Here is a 24,282-nt window from a genome sequence, read left to right on the forward strand (position 1 = left end):
TATGCCTTATACTATAAGGCTTATAGGTTCCCCACGTACACAGTTGGAGGGAAATAGGGACTTCCGCGGCCCTTTAATTCTGAAAAATACCTGCTTCCTCCAGTAGGGGGCGAGAGAAGAGCTGAGTAGTGACATTGTGTGTGGGATGGGAGAGCGCAGTAGTAATTGTAGGCAGAGGGTGTAAACAAATCACCCCCGCTCCGCCCCACGTTGTATGTAGTTTGTTTTGTTGTTATTGTAGTGGCTAATTGACATTAGTTGGGGCTCAAGTTTTTCCAGAATGGCATTTGGTCTCTACCAGCTCCAGTAACAAAACTGCCTAAAGGTTCAATAGCATCTTCTAGTTTGAGAAATGTCTTCCATCTACCAACTTTTCCCTTTCTTCTTCTAACTCCCGCTAGATGCCACTGGCAGCTTAGTCCCCACCCCACTGTGACAATCTAAACGTTTTCAGATACTGCCAACTGTCCCCTGGGGGGAGGGGCAAGGCCTCTCTGGGTGGAGAACCACTGTTTTACTCTTTGGCTTCAGTGACTACCTAGATGCCAATGGTTCACCATCCAGATCGCTGCCCTGGCTGGTCTCTGAAGGTGGAAACTGTCGCTGGGCTGTTTCCACTGGTCTATCCCACAGTCATCTCAAAATCAATTCTGAATGGAATTTATCTTTTCTAGCTCAGGACTATTCAAATCCCAAACCAGAACCCTCTCTGAGTCTAAATCTTTCTCCGTAGCTCCCAACTCTGTTCCACCCTCTGCATTCCCACTATCACCACTTTACCTCTAACGCAGTGGTTCTCAACCTTCCTAATGCCCCGACCCTTTAATACAGTTCCTCATGTTGTGGTGACCCTCAATTTCATTGTTACAAATTGAACATAATTAAAGCATAGTGATGAATCACAAAACAATATGTAATTATATATGTGTTTTCCGATGGTCTTAGGCGACCCCTGTGAAAGGGTCGTTTGACCCCCAAAGGGGTCGCGACCCACAGGTTGAGAACCGCTGCGAGTCTAATGGCATCTCTTGTCCTTCTTCCCACCTTCTGCCTGCCCTGCCTATTCTCCACAGTGACACCCGAGTGAGCTCCCTCAGGCATCAGCAAGGGACTCTTCTTTCCACTTTTCATTTGGAGGAAAGAGATGGCAATTTTAGCCAAAGGAGCAAGGCATGTGGGCCAAACAAGCGCAGCAGTGCTGCACTCCTCACCTGGACTTTGTCCCCCAGGGTGGGAGGACCTGCTGGACAGTTCAATGAGCGGAGAAACATATTCCTTTGCACCGTGCCCTCCACCCTCCACTTTTAAAACTTGGATGCCCTTCAGGGTGCTAGTGGCACCGCTGCCACTGCATTTCCTGTTGGCAGCAGAGAGCAAGTGAAAACCGAGGGCAGCGGCCTGGGCAGAAACAGCTCCTGCGCGATTCCCCGGAGCCTTCCCGGGCCCGGGGCCGGCTCCCGCTCTCCAGCATCTCGATCTCCACAGCTGCAGTGGCCGCCACAGGGACAAACAGCCACTTCGACCAGAGGACTCGCAGGCACAGCGCAGGGAACCAGTCCCCGCCGCCCGCTGCTTAGCGCCCCCTTGGTCTCGGGCTGGCCTGGGCGGGCGGCGAGCCTGGTGGACCGCGATGCCGGGGCGCGCTCCCCTCCGCGGGGCCGGGGGCGCCCTGGGCGCCTGGCTGCTGGGCGGCCTCTGGGTCTGGGCCCTGGGCGGCCTCGGCGGCCTCGGGGCGGGCGCGCTGCGAGCGGACCCCTGGGGGTCCCCAGGGACGCCGCGTCCTTGCCGGGCGCCGCAGCAGTGGGAAGGGCGCCAGGTGCTGTACCGGCAGAGCAGCGGGCGCTACAGCCGCGCCCTGCTCTCCTACGACGGGCTCAACCAGCGCGTGCGGGTGCTGGACGAGAGGAAGGCGCTGATCCCCTGCAAGAGGTACGCGGGGCGCGGGGGGCGGCCGGGTGGGATCAGGCTTCGGGGGGCTGCTCGCTGACGCCGGATTTCCAGCTGCTCACGGCGCCTCCTTTCTACCAAAGAGAAACTTTGCCAGGAGCCTAGATCCTGTTGGGGTTGGGTGGAGGACTGGGCCCACCGGGGGCTGCCTGCTGGAGGGCACTAAATGAGGCCCCGAGGGGCGGTGGCCAGTGAAGAGGGAGCCTGGAGGGAGCGAGATCTCACCACCTGGCAGGCCCCAGGCTCTTGGAGCCCTCTTCGGCCTAGGGCCGGTCTTCTGCCCAATTTCTTCCTGGAGCAATCTGCGAGGGAGGCACCCAGAACATAGATTTTTAAGGAATTAGTCTTTACCTTTTTTAAATAATCCCCACCTGAGAATATGTTTTTATTGATTACTTATTTATTGTTATTATTATTTTTGAGAGAGAAGAAGGGAGAGAGAGAGAAACATCGATGGATCCATTGCTTCCCCTATGCAACCTGACCCAGGCTTGCACCTGCAACCTGGGTCTGTGCCCTGACCCAGAATCCAACTACAACCTTTTGGGGTACAGGACGATGCTCCAGCTAACTGAGCCACCTGGCCAGGGGGAGTCTTTACATTTTAAAGGATCTGACACTACAAATAGTGTGGGGAGTTGACCGAAGAAAAACAAGGCCCAGGAATTCATCACCCTGTTACAAATATTAACATTTTGGTTTATTCCCTTACATTTTACATCCTGTGATCAAAAACCTGTATTATCTGTATGTTTTTTTTGATATAATATGAGCTCTTATGTGTTTTTATTTGCCATGTTATTAGTTGGCTCCCTATCTATTTTTAATGGCTGCACAATTCCATGGAAAGGCTATGGCATAATTTCTTTGAAACCACTGGTCTATAATTCACCTTTCCATATCGGTTGTGATAAAGGACATCCCCTTTCCGAGACCTGGTCTTAGTTATGACCCCTTTAAGCCTTGGTTTCTATTTTGGGATCACCACCTGTCAATTCCACAGCCTTTCCATTTCTCTGTGTTCCTCTCAGGGTTATGCTAGCTTTTCTGTGTCGCATTTGCATCATCAGGAGGCACCATGTGAATGTCCATGGGCTAAGGCTCCAGTGGGGAATACAATCTGTAGCAAATCTTGATGCCATTTCACCTAAAAGCTTTTGTTGAGTATTAGGCATCTCGGAGAAAGTATGGGATCCTTTCAAAGCAGTACATTCAGGAGTGCAAGATAGTGCTTTATAAAATGTAAAACGAAAGTGCTAGAAGGCCTGGAGCCGCCGAGTCATCGTAGGGTCTGGGAATATCTGTGAGGCCTTTCAAGAACATGAATGTTTTCGGTAGGTCTCCAAGGACGTAGTAATAATAATAGTAACAACCAGCATTTGAGCACCTGCTCCATACCAAGCGTGGTGCTGAGGACTTCACATGTATTGTATGGTTTGGTTTAAATCTCACAAGACCTTGACAGTATAGGATTTATGATACTTATTTTACAGATGGAGAAGCTGAGGTCTAGGGAGACAAAACACCTTTAAGTCACACAACTGAACTTGAGGAAGCAGGGCTGGAGTTTTCCATCTGTGTTATACATTTGTTTGTTCATTTATTCACTTATTATACATCCTATGTGTTTGTGTGTGGGGGCACTGTGTGTAAACAGGCTTCAGGGAGGTCACAGTCTGGGGGTGGAGTCACACACATAAAAAATTTCCATACAGGGAGAGGAGGGATGGTTTGCATGATGAGAGTGCCTCAAATGGGCACCTAACCCAGGTGTCCTGGAGAAGGGGAAACATGAGTGAGTCCTAAAGCCCCTGTATAAGCTGACCAGAGGAGGTGTGGAGGGAACAGTGGTTCAGGGGGATGCGAGTGCATTCCAGGTCCAGCTTGTGTGCCATTCTAGAGCAGACATGACTGAGTTTATTCCAAGAACTGCAGGCCAATCACTGTTAGGACTGAAGCACAGAGTATGATGAGAGGTTGGGGGTCCACTGAAGGATTTTTAAACAGTGGAATGGCATGATTGGATAATGTTGAGACCATTAGATGCAAGGCTGAGAATGAAGGAGAGCAAGAATAGAAGCAAGAGCATGCCCTAGGAGAGTTCTGTAGAGGTCTAGGTGAGAGACAGGTAATGGCAACGGTGACAGTGAGAAGTGGACACAATAGGAAAGTGTTGAAGAGGTTTATTGAAGGACATGCAAATGATTAGACAGTGTGTGGCTAAGGTGGTGATGGAGAGGGAAGCATCATTCGGCTTCTGAAGGTAACATATGATGGCATGGAATAAATGGTGATGCTGTTCACTGAGATAGGGTTTGGCCTTCTGCGCTTCTAGTTAAGGATTGATTGTTACGCTTCACGTGCATTGATGTGAAGGCTGGTACAGTAGTGGTGTATTGATGAACAGTCATGTTGAAGATGAACTGGATGGCTCAAAGCACACTGTAGAAGCAGAGAAGAGTGTGGCCCAGAGAAGGATCGGGTTTACTCTGAGATCGTGTTTGAAAATTTTAAGAGATTAAGCTTTAGAGTCAGACAAATCTGGGTCTGAATCCAGATTCCTAATGTGGGTTAATGGGTAAGTTACTAAAGCTTTCTTAATCTTAGGTTCTTCATTTATAAAATGGGAATAGTAATAATGCCAAGTTTATTGGATTGTTGTGGGATTAAAAGAGTTCAAGTGTGAAGAGCACATAGTGCAGTGTCTGACACAGAGGTTGCTCAGCACATGGCCATGCTGTCCCCGTCACCACCATTATCATCACCATCCTGGTGCATTGACCATGGCCCAGAGACTCATTGCCAGCCCTGTGGGCTCAGAAACCTGATCCCTCAGGGCACCCCAGGGCCCTTCCTTTGGGAGCTGAGTTGATTAAGCAAATCCAAATGCTAAACTGTATATTTCAATGAGTGCTGTAGTCGGCATGGGGGCCAGGATTCTCAAATCCACAAGAATTGAAAATTCTCTCCCTGTAGGCCGAACTGCGTGGGAGCCAAATTATAATCAGGAGATTGTGAGCAAAGAGTTGGAACAAATTCATTGGATCTAATGATTGCCTGCTCTAGGCTAGGCTGTAAGCTCAATATTGACTTTCCATCACGAATAGCACAAGCCAGCTCAGAGTAATCAGGCTAAGATAAAGTGGTGCATTCATTTTGACTATAGACATGCTTTGTCACTGGTTCATTGCTAGTCCAGGTTCCCCCCACTCTGCACAGAGCCTTGGCGGGTCTTACTCCGGTCTGTCATAGCAACCTTTCTTCCTCTATGACTCCATGACGGACGGATATGGTCTTTATGTGTGTGTGTTGTATCTTTAGTGGAGTCACAGCCAAATCTTGCTGGCCTGGAAGCCTTTTTGTTCCATGTGGTGATTTCTTATTTCCTGCCCTTGATCCATCAAGTGTTGGTTGCACAGTTTAACTTTTAGAAGATAATTTTATTCCCCCTCTTTCCAATTTCTTGGCAGGGTTCTATCTCACAGTCCCATCTCTGGCCCTAAGTCGGATGTAGAAAAGAATGTTTAATGCATAGATACATTTTAAAGCTTTTTAAATGTAGATTGGTTGGAAGAAACTCAGGAACTTTTTCATGTATTAGCAGTCTGGCCAAGAAACCAGATGTTATTTGAAGAAAATATGGATGGGTTGTCTCTTCATATTTATTAGTAAGTTGAGAAGTAAGTTTTAGAATTGGATCAAAATCTTAAGGTTTTTATTTTGCATTCAGATAGTTATGGAAAATACTATTGACAGTTACTATTGAGTGACTAGGATTTTCCAGGCTCTCTTTACCCTGAGAGGATGGAAAAGATTAAACAACTTTACAAGCTTCAGATAAGACAAGACTTAGCAGAGAATGGGAAATGTTAGTATTTGATACTATTTCGTTATTTTTTATTGTCTCAACTGTCTCTTCTGACTCCTTGATTAAACTCATAAGTATTACATTTAAAGACTGAAGGAAAGCAAGAAGATTATTTTCATAATCAGTCAACATGTTGAACTCTATGGAAGGAACAATGTAGATACTGAATTTATTAGGTTGCCCATAACTTGCTGCTCCCACTTATGAAATGGTGCCTTAGAGTGTTGCAACTGACAAAGCTACTCATGTAGAGTGAGCAGAGAAGCATTAAGAAAATATGGATTGATAAGTGAGTGATACTATCTTAGAAGACTATTCAACAACTAATCCCAAAATGGGCAGAGGACCTGAACAGACATTTCTCCAAAGAGGACATACAGATGGCCAGTAGACATATGAAAAGATGCTCAGTATCACTAATCATCAGAGAGCTGCAAAGTAAAACCACAATGATATGTCACCTCACATCTGTCTGAATGGCTATCATCAATAAATCAACAAACAACAGGTGTTGTCAAAGATGTGGAAAAAGGAAACCCTTGTGCTCTGTTGGTGGGATTGCAAATGGGTGCAGCCACTATGGAAAACAATAAGGAGATTCCTCAAAAAATTAAAAATAGAACTACCATATGACCTAGCAATCTCTCTTCTGGGTATTTATCTGAAAAAAAATCCAAAACACCATTTTTTAAAGATATATGCACCCCTATGTTCATTGCAGCATTATTTACAATAGCCAAGATATGGAAGCAACCCAAGTGCCCATCAACAGAATAGTGAATAAAAAAGAAGTGGTGCTTATATGCAATGGAATATTACTCCGCTATAAAAAAGACTGAAATCTTACTATCTGCATCAACATGGATGGACCTAGGGGGCATTATGTTGAGTGAAATAAGTCAGACTGAGGAAGACAAATGCTGTATGATTTCATTTACATGTGGAATCTAAAAAACAAAGTAAAACGAACAAACAAACATAAACAAACTCATAGATACAGGAAACATTTTGATGGTTGCCAGATTGGAAGGGATTAGGGGGCTGGATAAAAAAGGAGAAGAGATTAAGAAGTGCAAATTGGTAGTTACAGAATAGTCATGGAATGTAAAGTACAGCATAGGAAATATAGTCAATAATATTGTAATAACTATGTATGGTGTCAGGTGGGTACTAGACCCATTGGGGAGATTATTTCATAAGTTACATAAATGTCTAAACACTATGCTGTACATCTGAAACTAATATAATATTGAATGTCAGCTGTAATAGAAAAATTAAAAAACAAAAACAATCAATCCTATCTGTTTGGGGATTTTTTGGGGGAGGAGGGTAAAAGATGAAAAGAAAAATAAGAATTGGCAAGTGGTTTTTATTCAAAATCTCATCAGTCCATGTTTGTCTCAATTTTTTCAGAGCACTTTATTTCTTAGAGAACAGAATGTCATTTCTTTTTTTTTTTTTATTTTGTTCATCCTCACGCAAGGATATTTCCCAATTGTTCTTTTAGAGAGAGTGGAAGAAAGAGGGGAAGACAGAGAGAAACATCAATGTGAGAGAAACACTTTGATTGGTTGCCTCCTGCACACGCCCTGACCTGGGCCTGGGCTGGGTAGAAGCCTGCAACCAACTCACATGCCCTTGACCGGAATCAAACCCGGGACCCTTTGGTCCGAAAGCTCTATCCACGGAACTAAACCGTCTAGGGAAGATTATCATTTCTTTTATCTACTTTTTCCCCTCAAAAAACCACCTAGCCCTAACCGGTTTGGCTCAGTGGATAGAGCGTCGGCCTGTGGACTGAAAGGTCCCAGGTTCGATTCCGGCCAAGGGCATGTACCTTGGTTGCCGCACATCCCCAAGTAGGAGGTGTGCAGGAGGCAGCTGATCGATGTTTCTCTCTCATCGATGTTTCTAACTCTCTATTCCTCTTCTTTCCTTTCTGTAAAAAATCAATAAAATATATTTAAAAAAAACAACAAAAAAACCCCCACCTAGTGTAGTGAGGAGAGGATGGGCATTCATTTAGACAGTTATGGATGGCAAACCTTGCTTCTAATCTTGGCTTCACCACAAGGTCCTTAGCTTCTCAGAACATCACTGTTTACCATCTTTTAATTTAATTTAATTTAATGATACATGCAATGTTGATACTAAATATGTAGGTCTCTTTTCTTAAGTTAGGTACAGATAAGTTTAAATTATACCATAAAAGCACTATTTTGTGCTTGTATGATATGAGGCTAATTTCTGTTTATGTCATGATACAATGAATATGAAATAGATTCTAAAATTTTTCTCGGTACATATTGATTTTATTCTTGTGTATGGTGTAAGTAAGTGGTCTAGTTTCTTTCTTTCTTTTTTTTGCATGTACTGTCCAATTTTTCCAACACCATTTATTGAAGAGACTGTCTTTACTGTACGGTATGCTCTTGCCTCATTTGTCAACTATTAATTGACCATAAAGGCATGGGTATCTCTGGGCTTTCTGTTCTGTTTCATTGATCTATATGCCTGTTCTTATGCCAATTACAATGGCCTTGTACTAGTATAGTTTGATATCAAGTAGCATTAATACCTCCAACTTTGTTCTTCTTTCTCAGAATTGCTGGGGCTATTCAGGTCTTTTTGGTTCCATATACATTTTTGCAATATTTTTTCTAGATCTGTGAATTATACCATTGATATTTTAATAGGAATTGCGTTGAATGTATAGATTGCTTTGAGTAGTATGCACATTTTAATAATGTTAATTCTTCCAATCCATGAACACAGTGTATGCTTTCACTTATTTGTATCTCCTTTAATTTTTTTCTTCAATAATTTTCTAAGTATAGGTCTTTTACCTCCTGGTTAAATTTATTCCTAGGTACCTTATTTTTTCTTTTTGTTGCAATAATTTTATTTTCTTTTGCAACTATCTCACACTTTCAGAAAAGTTGCAATGGTAGTCCACAGCCATCATTCCCTACCACCCCTCACCCACCCCGCCCCCCGATCTATTTGAGAGTGAGTTGCCAACTTGATATCCCCCACAACTCCCAAATACTTGAGTGTGCTTTTGCTACCAAGAAGGACTTTTTCCCCTCCATAGCTGCAACACAACCATAAAAATAAAGAAATTAACATGGATTCATTTCTAGCATTTGAAAGTAAGGTCTCATTCAAGTTTTGACAGTTGTTCTTTTCATGTTCTTTATAGCAAAAGGACCCAGTTTATATTCAAGCATTGTATGTAGGTGTTATGTCTTTTTGTTCTTTTTCTGTCTGTCAGTCTTTGTTGCACTTCAGTACTTTTGAAGATTACAGTCTAGTTTTTTTGTAAGAATGTTTTTCAGTTTGGGTTTATCTTCATAATTAGATTCAAGTTATTCACCTATGGTAGGAATATCATTCTGATGTTTACTTGAATCATTTGATTAACTTATGTTTGGCAGATTTCCTCAGTGTGAAGTGTCACTTTTTTACTTTGTAAATAGTAAGTATTTTGTAGGGAGATATTTTAAAATCATGTGCATATTCCATTTTTCATTAAACTTTCAATTTATCCATTTACTTATATCAGCATGGGCTCAAGGATTATCATTTCATTTGCTCTCATTATTTATTTTGATGTTCAAATTGTTCCATGTTTGGCTAGTGGGACCCTCTTCAAGTTGGCCTCTATGTTATTTTGATATGTCTCTCTTAGTCTTTGGGTGCTTTCAGACAAACAAGATATTCCAAGATCACCTTTACTTTCCCTGCCAGAGTCTTAGAATAAATAATCTATTTCTCAAGAAGCTCTAGTTACTTTTACTGGAGAATAATATTTGGAAGCCAAGATCTCTGCTATAGTTGTGCTCATGGCTATTGAGTTGGCTGCTCCCAACCTTCTCAGTGGACAAATCAAGAAAATATAGGTTTGAACACACACACACACACACACACACACACACACCCCACTCGCACAGTCACACATATATACACACGTTTACATCTACATTTATTTCTAAGTTTCCAATTCTAATTCATAGAGGTATTTATACCAATGCCTCTAATTCTAACCTACTGTCACGTTGCTCATTCTAGTTTTCTCCAGTTCACTTTTGTGACTCCCTTTTCAGAGGAAACTGGCTCCCATTGTTCAGTTGTATTAGGTAACCAATTGTGCATTGCTCTGATGCTTCTCTTTACATGATGTCCCCTCGCCCTGCGCGCGTGCTGCCTCCCAGGACAGACCAAACAGATGCCTACCTTGTTTGGCCCTGTCTAATGGCTCCAAATTGTTTAATGAGAGCAATATAGAGATCACATTGTGGTGTTTTTGTGCGTTGTTTTTTTTTTTTGTATATCTTTTTTTAATCTCTCCGGGTAACATCATTGTAAATTCTGAGAATGTGTCTGTGTGGCTAAGGGAGGTAAATTAATATAAGGTGCTCAACAAATTTATTTGATCATAAACCTAGGATTATGGATTGGGATTATGCATGGATTGGGATTTCGTTTTATGAAATTATGATTTTCAGAAATTCAGGAGAATGACTCTTTATTTATTTATTTTAATATATTTTTATTGATTTCGGAGAGGAAAGGAAAGAGAGAGAAACATCAATGATGAGAGAGACTCATTGATTGGCTGCCTTTTGCATGCCCTCACACTGGAGATTGAGCCCACAACCTGGGCATGAGACCTGATAACTTGAATCAAACCATGACCTCTTGGCTCATAGATTGAGGCTCAGCAACTGAGCTATGCTAGCCAGGCAAGAGAATGACTTCTTTAGACTTTACTTCCTCCTCTAGATCCCTAATGGCTAGAGCCAGCCTTTTCTTTCATTAGCTCAGACTGCTTGTGGCCTTTTGATCCTTGAAAAATAAACCACGCTGACTTGAAATACTGAGCTTGTCTTCAAGAATAAGATATTCTTGGAAGCACATAAAGTTTACTTTCAGAATCTTAATTCTGTGGGTCTGTTGTTGAAATGTGACAGTGAAGAACAAGAAGTTTCAAAGAAGATAAGCCCAGGAAAGTAAAGGAACTGGCCAGTGTAACTAACATAAATAGAAGCCAGTCACCATACTGCTCTGAAAACGTATTTACTTCTTTCCATTAACCTTGAACTCGTTCTTCCTGATTCTGATCTCAAAGATGATGGTCAGAGGCAAAGTGCCCAAAGATCTGAAAATATTCCACCAATTAGTGGTTTGTTTTTCCTGGAGTAAATGTGATAGTCTTATATTTCCCCAATTCCAGTAAAAATCTCCTATTCCCCCCCCTTAGAATTTATTTTACCCATCTTTAGAGAAAAATTTTTTCTCTTGATTCTACTAGCTGAAATCCCATTCTTCCCTTATATTGAAAGCAAATCTTATGCTAACTTCAATTTCTTTCCTCTCATGCTCTCTTGAACCCCCTCCAATCAAACTTTCACCATCTCTACTGAAACTGCTGTGATCAAGAGCAATGTGCTCCAACTGATATTTACTAATCAACTGATATTTTATCAGTCCTTGTTTTATTGTTGACCATTTCTTCCATCTTTTTTAAAATTGTTTTATTGCTTAAAGTATTACAAAGGGTATTACATATGTTTCCTTTTTCCCCCACCCTTGACAATCTCCTGGCCTCCCCTACCCCCCAGTGTCTTATGTCCATTGGTTATGCTTATATGCATGCATATAAGTCCTTTGGTTGATCTCTTACCCCCCCGATTTCTTCCATCTTGATATACTTTCTACATGTGGCTTTCAGGACACTACTCTTCTAGTTTCCTCTCCCACCTTATTTCTTCTCCTTCTCAGTCTCCTTTCTTTTTCCTCCTCTTCTCTCAGACCATTAATAGTAGAATACCCCAGGGCTCATCCCTTTACTTTTCTGTTTATACTTCTCTCTTGTTGATCTCATCTAGGTCATGGCTTTAAATGCCATCTTTACAAAGAAAACTCCTGAAGCTTATAGCTCTCTCCTGAACTCTACACTCATACATCCAAATGGTTAGTTGAGTTCTTCATTTGGATCTCTAGTAGTCATCTCAAACTCAACATGTCCAGAACTAATGGGTGTTCTTCAAGCAAATAAACAAACAAAAGTTCTTCCTCTTAAATTCCCCCTCCCCCCCGCCCCCCCCCCCCCCCCCCCAGCCTATAGCAATTCAAGTTGCTTAGGATCAATTCTTGCCACAAGTAATCCATAAGCAAATCCTATTGACTCTAATTTCAGTGTAGATTCAGAATCTGAACACAACTTTACTATCATCTTGGCCCAAACCTTCCTCATTCTGAGCCACACAGGCCAGGCTTTCCCTCTGGATATTGATCCATTTAACTTTCTGCTTCATTCTGAGTTATTTTTGATTATTTACATTTTCTATGAAATCTTCCATTTCTTTAAGATTCTATTTATATTTTGTACAGGATATTTTATTAACTCTTAAACAACTCTACCTTGTCTATTGATACCCCTGTTTCTTTTTCTCGAATCCATACACTCATGGATTACTGCAATGGTTTTAAGGTGTATTATTCATTGATATTTTACATTGTATATCTCCTAGGTTAAGAATAATTTTTTTGACATCAAATCACACTGTTTACCCATATTTTGAAAAACTTTAAGCAGAATTGTAGTAGAGCACCCCTTGGAGGGCAGATCACAACTTCCAAACTGGATTCCCCAAATTCCTTTTATGCACAAGCCTCTCCCTAGCCGTTCTCTCAGCAAACACTGTCCTCGGTATGTCTCTAGTTCCTCAATCTCAGTTTTGGGGAATTTGCTCCAATATGGGCACTGGAAGTTTTCCAAGCACCAATGGTTTCCTCCAGAAGCAGTGTTCTTTTCTTCTTTTCTTGGTTCCTCTTTGAACTGAGAGGTCATCTGAAAATTCATACCCCTAACCAGTTGCTATGTTACTCTCAGGCCCTCCAGAGAAAGCAGCTCTTGGGACAGATGGCCTCCAAACAGAGGCAGCTGCTTCAAGAGAACTCTTGGCAGAGAGGCCCAGAGGAAGTGGGGAGGCCGAGGCAGCAAATGTGGAGGAAGCCCAAGAGGAGGGAAACTCTAATTTCAGGAGAAATGGGACTATGAATCAGAGGACAAATCTATCAGTTCACACTTCTGGTAGCCAAGGATGCTGGGGAGAGAATCTACCCCAGATTTAATATCCATCGAAATGCCACATCAGATTCTGTGTTCTGGTGTGGTTCATATGTTTCCTCCGGATGCGAGAGCCTTCTTTCTGTGAATTGAGCCCTCTACCTGTCCCTCTATATTTTGGACAGTGATTCTCCTCCTTGCCCAGCTCCAGGTCTTGTCTGGCTTACCCTGGGAATCCCAGAGGAGCCACTCTCATGAGGTCTCAGTTCTCCTTAGGGAGTTAGAGAATGAAGCTTGGAAATCTGCTTTTCTGATGCCAGGATACAGTTCTTATGTTATTGTTGTTTTTTTCCTGGTAAAGGACAAGTGTTTCTTTAAGTACTACTCGGCATATTGAAAAGAACTTAAAGTATTTGGATGGCTTTTAGTCTTTCCTTCTTTTGTCATGCTGGTCAAACCTCTAAAAGGTCAATTTCTTCACGGGTTTTAACACAGATGAATTTTTATAATGTGTGTGCTTGTACAAACTTCTAAGTAGCTTTGTCACAAGGCTGGGGAGGGAGTGGGAGCAGGGTGAAGGGAGTCAATGGGGGGAAAGGGGGGATCTGTAATACTTGCAACAATAAAGATACATTTTTTAAAAGAAACATGCATTATTTTACTCTTTACTGTAATTTATTTTATACTAATATTCTTATTTACCTGAATCCTTTGTTTTGACTCATGTTTCAGTTAGAGAACATATTCAGTTAATTTTCTTCAGCGACTTTGAGTGTCTGAGGATATCTACTTATTGCTGTCTTACATAATGATGACTTGGGGGGTATACAATTCATGAGGTAATAATAATCCTTTTTCTTAAAAATTTTTTATGGCAGTTAGAGTGCTAGAAGTGAAGTCTGATACCAAAGTAATTTTAGCTTAGTTTTAATAATTTTTTCTACCCAAGTTTTTGTAGGTTATTTCTATTATCCTTGAACTGTATTAATTAATATCTCCAGGTTATGTCTAGCTCTAGGGAAATTTTACCTACTATTTCTGGAGGTTTAATACACTGTTTTCTTTCTTTGTTCCTTGTAGAATATCTCTCTACTTACATGTATTGGTTATATTACATCTGTCCCCAAAATTTCTTATCTTTTTATTAGCCTTTCATCACTTTATGTTTTTCCCCTTAGTTCTGGGATAACACCTTTAAATTCTCTGCTTCTGTTTTTTTTATTCCCCATAGCCAAATGTACTCTACACTGCCTCCTCTGCATTTTCTATTTTGATAATCATGTTTTTCATTAGAAAGCTATTCTTGTGGTCACACATTATTCCTTTTCTTTTCTTAAATACAGCAATAACACAAGTCCCAGTGAATACAAAAAATAAGATTTATATTTTAGTTTCATTAACTGTTAGCTGGAAGGGTGTGTCTGTGTGTTTATATTCCAACATGGAGGGAACCTATATATTGCTACTGAAAAGCATAGTGCTGATTTTATGAACATGACTGTTCTTGTAGCCTCTCAACCTCTTTAATACCTACTGATATGTAGTTCTAGAAATCACTGTGTACCAGGGCAACAGGGATATGTCAATACTAATGAGGTTGTTTCTTTTAGTGGGGGGGGGGGGGGAGGGGGGGGGAAGAGGTCATGTTGAACTATTGTCTCATGAGAAGTTTTTTATTATCTCCCAACAGATGAATGAATCTATGCCTACACCTTGCCAGTATTCACCCAGGTCCATTTTTGGAAAAAAAAAAAAATCTCTTCAATTTCTTGAGCACTGTTTCCCTCTTTTGAACTAGAATCCAAGTAGAGGAGAGCCATCACCTTACAGCTTCTTAAATTCCACACACAATCACTCTTTGATTTTGCTTTTCCTGGGACTGCATTCTCAAGTAATTTAATTTTCCTTTTGTTGTATGTGGTTGGCATCAGCCTGCACAATGAGCTTGTGTCTAGCACAACCATTTCAATGGAGTGTTTTTCTTCTGTGTCTGGTAATTGCTGTAGGGTGTAACTCAGCCTTGGTTCACGCCAGAATGGCAAGTGGCCGCAGCTCAATTCTTCCTGCTAAGCGTCAGAGAGCCGGCATGCATTACTAATCTATTACAGTGCATATTAAACAAATCCAAAGTTTGTCCAATTTCTTTCATAAAAGCCAAAGTCCTTTTGTAATCACAATAGAATATTTGTCCACTCCCTTTTCTGTGATTTAATATACCTTGGATAGCCAAGAAGTTCCACATGATAGAAGAATCACTCCTTCCCCCTGTGGAAGGAGGGGAGAAGCATGGTGTTGTGAATTAGAATGAGTCTGGTTGGAGAAAGACCTTGCGTTGAATCCTGGCACAATTATTTACTCTTAAGTTATGCTCTGAGCCTCAGATATTCACTTCTTTAAAAAAGGAAAGAAGGAAGGAAGGAAGAAAGCTAATAACATGTCAGTGAGCTGAATTTTCTAGTCCTTAGGCTATTGTTTCTTTTTTTGGTGGTTGTTTGCTTTTTTTTTTTTTTTCCTGACAACCCTAATTCAGGACAGAAAAACAATTGGCTCTTGGCTGTGAAGGCAGTAGCTGTTCAGGGTCATTTGTGCCCAGGTCAGGCTTTGGTATTTTGGGTTTTAGGACTTGCCACATTCTTGGGCCCAGCTTATTCTGGAAGAGAGACTTCCAAAGACTTGTAGATTTGTTGTAAGGAACCCAATAGGTAATACCTTGTAAAGCAGTGGTTTTTACTTATTTCATTTAAGATGCTTTCAGTGGCAGTAAATCTGACTATCAAAGGCTTAACTATGAGGATGTTTTGTTTGTACCTCAAAATTCTGGTGATACATGTTTTGTAGGCCTGACTCAACAGTTTCATCCAGGCCACAGGTTCTTCTTCGTCCATCTACTATGCCATTCTCAGAATGGTGGCTCTTAGTTGCAAGAGCATACTGACTTGTTCCCTCATCACTTAAAAGTGGCTGCCTCCACTGCAAGCACATGTCCTGACCCATCTCTGCTCAAAGACACACAATGAAGGAAGTGGAACAGGACAAAGGCTCTCCTCCTCTTCTTTTTTTCTCTGAATTTTTTATAATTTAACTTTAAAAATTCAATGTATTGGGGTAACATTGGTTGATAACATTACATACTGTTCAGGTGTACAATTTTTAAAAAAATATATTTTATTGATTTTTTAAAGAGAGGAAGGGAGAGGGACAGAGAGTTAGAAACATTGATGAGAGAGAAACATCGATCAGCTGCAGGTCGTTAGTGTTTTAGAAAACATAGGGATGGTAGAACATGTTTTCTAAGGAAAAGGAATTTTCTGGAAACAATAGAAATTGTCAATGTAGGCAGAGAATTTTATCAAAAGCAAAATGGGACACTTCACGCCCTGGGGGAGGTTGCGGTGGAGCTCGGCCTGCTGACTGAGGGCCGGACCTGGGGAGCCTGACCTCGCTCACAGCTGACACCCAGCGGCGGGCCTCCCAGAACCAGATTTACTTGGTGCCTGGCCAGCAAGGAGGAGTTTGCATGCTGTTGTTGACCCAGGGCTGGCCTGCCTGCCTTGCCCTCCAATCCATTCCAGCACCTCACCTTGCTTGACTGCACCCCAGGGGTACAGTTTCTGACAACTTCCTTCGTTTCAGGGCCAGGCTTTGATCTCACCTCCCAGAATCTAGTTTCTGTTGAAGTTGGTCAGTTCTTCGGGTCTTATCCGTACAGCCTCCCAGGCCGGTGACTCATTTCAACCTTGGCTGACCTCTGCTTTTGACCTTCCGGCTCTGTCAGGTCCCAGGCCCTGTGTCCTATTTGCCATGGAGAATCTGACAACTTAACTCTGCACATGTTCACAGAAACACAAGCCACTACAGCATCAGGAAAATCCCAAAACTTTGTGCAGAGCAGCACTCTCCTGTAGAGGCACATGGTATTTGGCAAAGCAAATGGTTACAGTTCTGTTTTTTCTCATCATATGATTATTTTCTGTTTTACTTAAGGGACTGTTGACATAACTCAATATCACACTATGCACTATTTAATATATATTTTTTTGGAAAACAAAAGAACAGAGAACACCATAACAAACACCTGTGTTCAGACCACCCAGAATGAACAAATGTGAACATTCTGTAATGATTGTTTTAAGCCTAGAATTCTCATTTTAGAAACAAATTGTGCTTTTTGGTATAGGCAGAGCCGACCTTAGGAAAACAGTGACGCTGGCTCTTCTCCTGCTGTCTCCTTCCCTTCCCTGTCATGTGCCTGACCAGCCGTTGGTGGCCCTCGGTTCTGCAGCAGGCCGTGCTGTGCCCCTCTCAGACAGCTGTGCTGGCAGCTGTTACCTGGGACTCTAGGTGGAACAGTGGAGCCCTCCACTATATTAGAAATGAGTTTCCAGGAGAAAAAGGGAAGTTGACTAGAACAAAGGCAACTTATCATAACTTTCCAGGCACTGGGCCTCAGAAAAGAAACGCACATGGGAACTGATCAGCTCTGGGAATCCCAGCTTTGCTCATGCTTCTCTCTGCTTCATGCTTTGCTCTTGTTCAGTCCGCATGTTGTGCAATAGGCTCCTATGACTTATGTGTTTATGTATGACAGATCCAGAGACTGGCAGAACTTCTGGTACAATTCCACATGTCTGAGGGAGTGAAGCAGATTGTCCTGCCTACGTCAGATGCCCGCCTCTGGTTCAGCAAGCTCCCCTACCACGTTAACAAACGACGATGCTCTGACATTGATGCTGTTTTTGCATCAATAGTACATTCCTTCCATGAATGTTTTGACCCTCCTGCGCCAGGGACCTTATGAGAAAACTGTGGCATGAGAAAACAGTGACAATCTAACCCCAAAGGGCTTATAGTTTGATGTGAATCCTGCGTGCATATGAGAGGCTGACTCCATTTTTTAGCAGTATGGCATAAAACGAACAGTTCCTTTTCTGTCTAATACACTCGCATTTCTAAAGGTCTGTGCTGGAGCTTTACTCTTGTAAGCCATTTCAAATGTTTTTGTAGTGAGCAGGATAGATATGTCTAAATATGTCAAATGAGGCCATGTATATATTTCTATACCAGCTCATAGAAAACAGAAGCATAATCCTAACAGTAACACTGTTTTAACCACACAGACAGTAATCATTTGTAATACCCTTTCCTGAAGAAAATAATGTGTAAGCTCAGACTTGAGATGGCAAACAGGCATCCTCCATGGGGACTGTGGAGGGGGGCGAGTCTCACACCACAGATCACCTGTGTTAACTATCCTTATTTGCTCAGGAAAAGCCACTTCTCTAGGCTCTTCTGCCCTCCGGTGCTACTAATTTCACTTTTTGAGGTCCGGGCTGCAACCTGGCTCTCCGTCAACCAGCAGCATGGCCTGAGTTTTGGATTGACAAACGCGTAAAAACTCAGTGGGCATGTGATTTCACTTATATGTGGAATCTAAAAAGCAAAATAAATTAACAAACAGAACAGAAACAGACTCATAGATGCAGAGAACATTTTAGTGGTTGCCAGATGGGAGGTGGGTCGGAGGGATGGGTGAAAAGGGTGAAGGGATTAAGAAGTACACATTGGTTGTTACAGAATAGTCATGGAGACGTAAAGTAGAGCAAAGGGGAAATAGTCAATAATATCCTAACTATGTAAGGTGTCAGATGGGTATGAGCTTTACGAGGGCGATCACTTAGTAAGTCATATAATGTCTGATCATGGGGTTGTACATCCGAAACTAACAGAATATTGTATGTCAACTGTAATTGAAAAATATATATATTTAAAGTGAAAAAACAAACAAAAGAAACTCAGTGGGCTCCACCCAAGATTGCTAGCTTTAAGAATGACACAGGGTTCTGCCCAGGTGGCTGAGCACCCTCCCATACACCATCCTCCCAATCCCTCTCTGGGCACATACCTAGATGGCAGGTTTGCTCCCCAGTGGGGGCACACAAGGGAAGCAGCCGATAGATGCTTCTCAAATCAAGGTTTCTCTCTTTCTCTCTCTGTCCCTTCCGCTCTCACTAAAAATTAATAAAACATATCTTCTGGTGAGGATTTTTTTTTAAAAAAAGGAATGGCACAGGGTGGTTGACAACACAGCGTATAAGGTGATCGTGGGGCGGTCTGCTGAGTCCAGGCATAGCCTGGGAATAGGTGTGCACATGGTGTGAGAGGTGAGGCGGAGAGCCTGCAGACAAACTGCATGGGAAGCCATTCGCTCTGAGTTCCCCTCAGCTTTTGTCCTTATTCATCTCAGCCTCCTCCCGGGATTCGAGGGGTACCCACTCTCACCAAAGCCCTTTACTCATGGCTGACAGTCAAGACAATGGGGCTGAGGTGCCTGGTCCATCCTCAGCAGGTTCTTGTCATTCTATATTCAGTATCTGTAATTCCTTGACTTAGTGCTGTAAGGAGAGCTCAGCCAAGCCAACGGTCAAACCCTCCTATTGACCCTGTGTCTAAAAGATAGGTCACAGATATCTGTTCACCAGACTCGGGTCTTTCTCATGTTTGTCTCCTAAGCACAGAGTCTGGCATATGGTGCTTGATAAGTAATTGTCCAGTGAATATTCAGTTTTGAGCTCGGAACTTTATTTTTATATTCAGATTGTTTGTATGTCTAGTGTTTATAAATAAGTAAATGATTGCCTACAAGCAAAACTGTTTTCTGTTTTAAGAGTAATTTATATCAAAGTCTTTTGGCCCGTGTGCTGATAAAAGCCATGATGATTGTCACTGAAAGAGCTGAAATTTCTCTTTTACTCTGTCTTTCAGGTTATTTGAATATATTTTGCTCTATAAAGATGGAGTGATGTTTCAGATTGAACAAGCCACCAAGCTATGTTCCAAGATCACCCTGACAGACTCCTGGGACCCTCTTGACATTCCTCAGAACGCCACCTTCGAGGACCAGTACTCCATAGGGGGGCCCCAGGAGCAGATCACCGTTCAGGAGTGGTCCGACAGGCAGTCAGCCAGATCGTGTAAGGGTTCAGAAAAATATGGGCAGGTTGCATCTCAGAGAGCATCATGGGGAAAATGTTTAAGCCCACTAGGGAAGGTAGTTGTTAGGGAGATTTAAGAGCGTTATCAAATTGTTTACTCCTCCATCCCCTGCCCTCCATTGAAGTGCCCACATGTACTTTGCTAATTGCATAGCACCAGGCTATAAGCATCGTACTTGAAACACCTCAGCCTTCTAGCCCAACCTGTACCTTTCTGCCACATGACCTCTCATGGACTTAGCCTTGACTCTGACATTGGATGATCCCCCACCCCACCTCTGCAGACCAGTGACATGGAAGGTGTTTGTCTATGGCACAGATTAGAGTTGGATGCCTCCTTTTCTTTCCCCCATATCACTTCCTAAAGTCTTTACTGCCATTACTTTTAGTGTCTGCTTTTAGACAAAGATATGAGGCTCTTCTCTGTTCTGCTGTCAACATGCTTAGCCCAAGATTGTGTCAGAAACACAGGCCTTTATGCTATGAAAAACAGTATGGCAGTTTGCAAAAACAATAAGGGTAGAATTACCGTATGACCCAAAAATTCCACTTCTGATCATACACCCCAAAGAATTGAAAGAAATGACTCATACATTGGAACATTGATGTTTATAGCAGAATTATTCATAATTGTCAGAAGGTGGAAACAAACCCAAGTGCCAATCAGCAGATGAATGGATAAAGAAACTGTGGTGTATTCATATAATGGAATATTACTCAGCCTTAAAAAAAGAAGGAAATGCTGACACATACTAAACATGGGTGAACATTATGCTAAATGAAATAAGCAGTCAATAAAGGACAAATACTGTATAATTCCCTTGATATAAGGTGTCAAGTAGTCAAGTTCATGGAGACAGAAAGAAAATGGTAGTTGCCAGTGCCTAGGGGGAGGGGAAATGGGGAGTTAGCATTTAATGGGCATAGAGTTTCAATTGGAAAGATGAACAAGTACCAGAGCAGCGGTTCTCAATCTGTGGGTCGCGATCCTTTGGGGGTCAAACCACCCTTTCACAGGGGTTGCCTAAGACCATCCTGCATATCAGATATTTACATTACGATTCATAACAGTAGCAAAATTACAGTTATGAAGTAGCAACGAAAATAATTTTATGGTTGGGGGCCACCACGACATGAGGAACTATATTAAAGGGTCGCAGCATTAGGAAGGTTGAGAACCACTGTACTAGAGAGAGTGGTGGTGATGGGTACACAACGATGTGAATGTACTCAATGCCACAGAACTGTACTTAAAAATGGTTAAAATGGTAAATTTTATGTATAATTTACCACAACAAAAAATACAAGCATTTTGCCTGCCTTCTATATTAAAAGTCAACTTTCCTTCCTCTTATAGATGAAACTTGGATTGGCATTTATACAGCCAAGGATTGTTATCCGATCCAGGAAACCTTCACCCAAAATTACAGTGTGATATTGTCCACGCGGTTTTTCGACATTACTCTGGGTATTAAAGACCCCTCCGTGTTTATTCCCCCGAGCACGTGCCAGACGGCCCAGCTGGAGAGGATGAGCGAGGACTGCTCCTGGTAGGCCTGTGGACGCACGAGTGACGGCATCAGACACTGGCGGCCTTAGCTCAAAACCTATTTGAGCTTGAGAGATGAGAATCTACTTTGGAGAAATACATTGATGTGGGGTTTTCTGTTTTGTTTTTTGTACGTATGATGTTGGCTAGGACGGAGACGATGGGGTAATGTGAGCTGAACAGATGAACGTGTGGACTTTGTGTAGCCGATCTGGGTGCTGTGCCTTCTGCATGTGCCGGTGTCTGTGAAGTGCAGTGACTTATGCGGGGCTGGAGATCAGTAGGGGCAGTTTGCCTCGGCAGCGAAGAACGCTTTATTATTGACTGAGAATCACCAGATTCCTGGCACGTGGTGATAATAAAAAGCAGAACAACTTTGTTCAGTTTATTATTAATGTTTAAGTTCCCTACAGATAGTGTCCCCTTTATGCCTCCACCGGGGAGGGGACTGCTCCCCCTTCCCCACCCCATACTCCTTAGGCTACTGAAAAAATAACCCCCTAAAATCCCTTCCGGACGTAAGAGCTCATGGCATAAATCAATTAATATAAATATTTTGGAAAGACATGAAAGGCTATAATGCAAAGTAATTATTCCTCTAAAGAGACGTTTTAAACAAGAGAGTTTGAAAACCCTAATGTCTACCCCTGGTGAGCATGAGCCACTATGCTTCCTTTTTTCTATGCAAGAGTGTTGATACTCGTGCTGAATCATCAGAGACCGTCAGGAGACCTCCAGAGACAGGTAGTATTCTAGAAACAGCCCAGAACTGGGAGTCCGGAGACTATTGTCTCCAAAATCCAGGGCTAGAATTCCCCTGTACGCTGATTGCTTGGATTAACAAAATGCACTATGCTTTCCCTCGCCTTGGCCTTCCTGGGACACAACCTCTTTGTCTACCCGACCTCTGTTCATCCTTCATAGGTCAGCTCCCACAAGACCTTCAGAGAACTGCCCCCACGCCCGGATAGGGTGCACCTTGCAGCTAAGGCATGCAGTTCTCACAGTGCTTATTTAGGCTGAGTGTTCCTGTCCTGCTGAGTGGACACTGTCACACACGAGCTTGGCTAGGAGCTCCTACAGTGTGGGTACCGTGCTCTGTTAGCTTTTATATGCCCAGCAGCAAGGAAGTGCCTGGCACACGGCGAATGCCCTAAAATCTGTAGCGCGGAGAATAGAATGCCAGCCTCTCTACTGTTTAGTTCCCTCACCTGTTAATGGGGCTGGATGTGCTGATCTCTTGGGATACTCCCAGTAATAGAATGCATTATTCTAGATTGCTCTTGTACTGCGTTGCTTCTGCTCATCTGTTTATCTATTACCAGGAGAAATGTGTGACACCTATGTTATGCTGAGACAATCTGTATTACTCACCGTGTCTGTTATTTCAATAAACAAATTTAATTGCATTTCAGAGTAGTCTTTGATATATTTGCTTTGGTAACAAATATGTTATCTTGGTTATAAGGGAGTTGAAACTCTTCTCAATTGAATGAAGTTCTTCATGTGATCTAAACGGAATTCCTCCTCCTCTCTCAAAGCTTGCTCTTCTGCTTAAAGTCCAATTGCCTGGGTCAGAAGTATTGGCGTCACGCTGGACCCGTTTTTTTCTCCTTCAGTCCTCACAGGCCACCGGTGTCCCGAGTCCTATCAGACTAGTTCTTAGAGCTGCAGGCTCTTGTCCATCCCCTGAGCTACCATTCGGGTCCAGGCTCTTAGCACCACTAGCTTTACAAGACCTTCACACCCCTGGTCCTTCCCTGGGTCTTTTCTTCTAGAAGCCACCGTCTGCTCACTCAGGCGGTCATGAGCCGATATGAAAACCCCGTTAGCTCCATGGCCCTGCTGGTTGGAAGAGTCACAGGGCAGAGGGAAGCCCAGCCAAGCAATGCACAGACGGGGGCTTTCCCAGTGTCTTCAGGGTGGGCCAGTCTGATAAAGCCCGTGACAGTTTGCCCATTTCTTATCTCTGTGCCCACAGGATGGCCTGCTGCTCTTCAGAGGGCTCATTCCCCTGCGGGGTGGATCTTTGCTGTGCCCACCCCAATCCACATTCCTACTCAAAGGAGAAAGGAACTTCTTTTATTTTATTCAAGGACATACATTTTTTCAGCTGGCCTGTTTCAGTAGTTAAGCCATTTCACAGAAATGGGTGAAAAGCCCGCCTTCCAGAGGGATTTAACACCTGGTCGGACCTCGGTACACACCTGATGGTGCCCTGCTCCTGTGGTTCTCCACGGTCTCCAAGGAAAGCGGAGTCTCCTTAGCATGGTGTCCCGATTCCTTTCCCAGCCTCAGCACTTGGCACTGCTCTCTCTTTCCCAACAACCACAGAGCCTGAGAAGTGAGGCCTGGGGGGCAGGAGGGTTTCCTTAGTCACCAGTCTTACGTAAACCTCTCTAGTGGACATTATGGTCAGAAAGAAGAAGGGCTCTTCAATATTAATAAAGAAGAACATCCTGTGTCTCCCTTACCTGCAGCCACGGTATTCCAGACAATGGGCCAGAACATGGGTGCCATTTTGCGCTTACCCTGCCTCGCGTATCTCTGAGCTGTTATGCTACGAAAGAACAACTCCCACTTCTCCTAAAGCAAATTGCCAAGATCCCTGCAAGCACTGGGGTATTTATTATCTTCCACCTTCAACCCTGCAAGGCCAGCCCTGGGACAGAGCTGTCCTACCTTCTCTCCCACTGACCCAATGGGGCCTTTCTGCACCCATTTGCCCTATTATCAGGGTTACTTTCTTAGAAGAAGCTTTGCCAAGTGAGAGTGATCTGCAGATGGTTGCTACCTGTGCTGGGCTTGGAGGTGCTGGGCATAGGCCAAGCTGCAAACTGAAGCAGGCTCC

The 24,282-nt window shown here is 42.9% G+C and overlaps 1 protein-coding gene across 1 annotated transcript; it reads left to right on the forward strand.

The window, feature by feature from the left end:
* The first annotated feature begins 1,397 nt into the window (after nt 1–1,397).
* On the forward strand, nt 1,398–22,840 carry EPDR1 (ependymin related 1). Its single transcript, XM_070424722.1, has 3 exons — nt 1,398–1,929; nt 19,653–19,861; nt 21,240–22,840. Exons 1-3 carry the CDS (start codon nt 1,631–1,633, stop codon nt 21,434–21,436), a joined length of 705 nt encoding a protein of 234 aa, XP_070280823.1. The 5' UTR covers nt 1,398–1,630; the 3' UTR covers nt 21,437–22,840.
* Nucleotides 22,841–24,282: the final 1,442 nt, after the last annotated feature.

The sequence above is a fragment of the Myotis yumanensis genome, unplaced genomic scaffold (assembly GCF_028538775.1).
Source record: "Myotis yumanensis isolate MYYU_CA2020_CCGP unplaced genomic scaffold, mMyoYum1.0.hap1 SCAF_9, whole genome shotgun sequence".
NCBI classification, from domain to species: Eukaryota; Metazoa; Chordata; class Mammalia; order Chiroptera; family Vespertilionidae; genus Myotis; species Myotis yumanensis.

Excerpts from the sequence above, each read along its gene's own strand:
- EPDR1 (XM_070424722.1), top strand. The coding sequence starts at position 1,631 with ATGCCGGGGCGCGCTCCCCTCCGCGGGGCCGGGGGCGCCCTGGGCGCC. Across the intron at positions 1,930-19,652 it reads GCGCTGATCCCCTGCAAGAG|GTTATTTGAATATATTTTGC; the intron begins GTACGCGGGGCG and ends TCTGTCTTTCAG. Across the intron at positions 19,862-21,239 it reads CAGGCAGTCAGCCAGATCGT|ATGAAACTTGGATTGGCATT; the intron begins GTAAGGGTTCAG and ends TTCCTCTTATAG.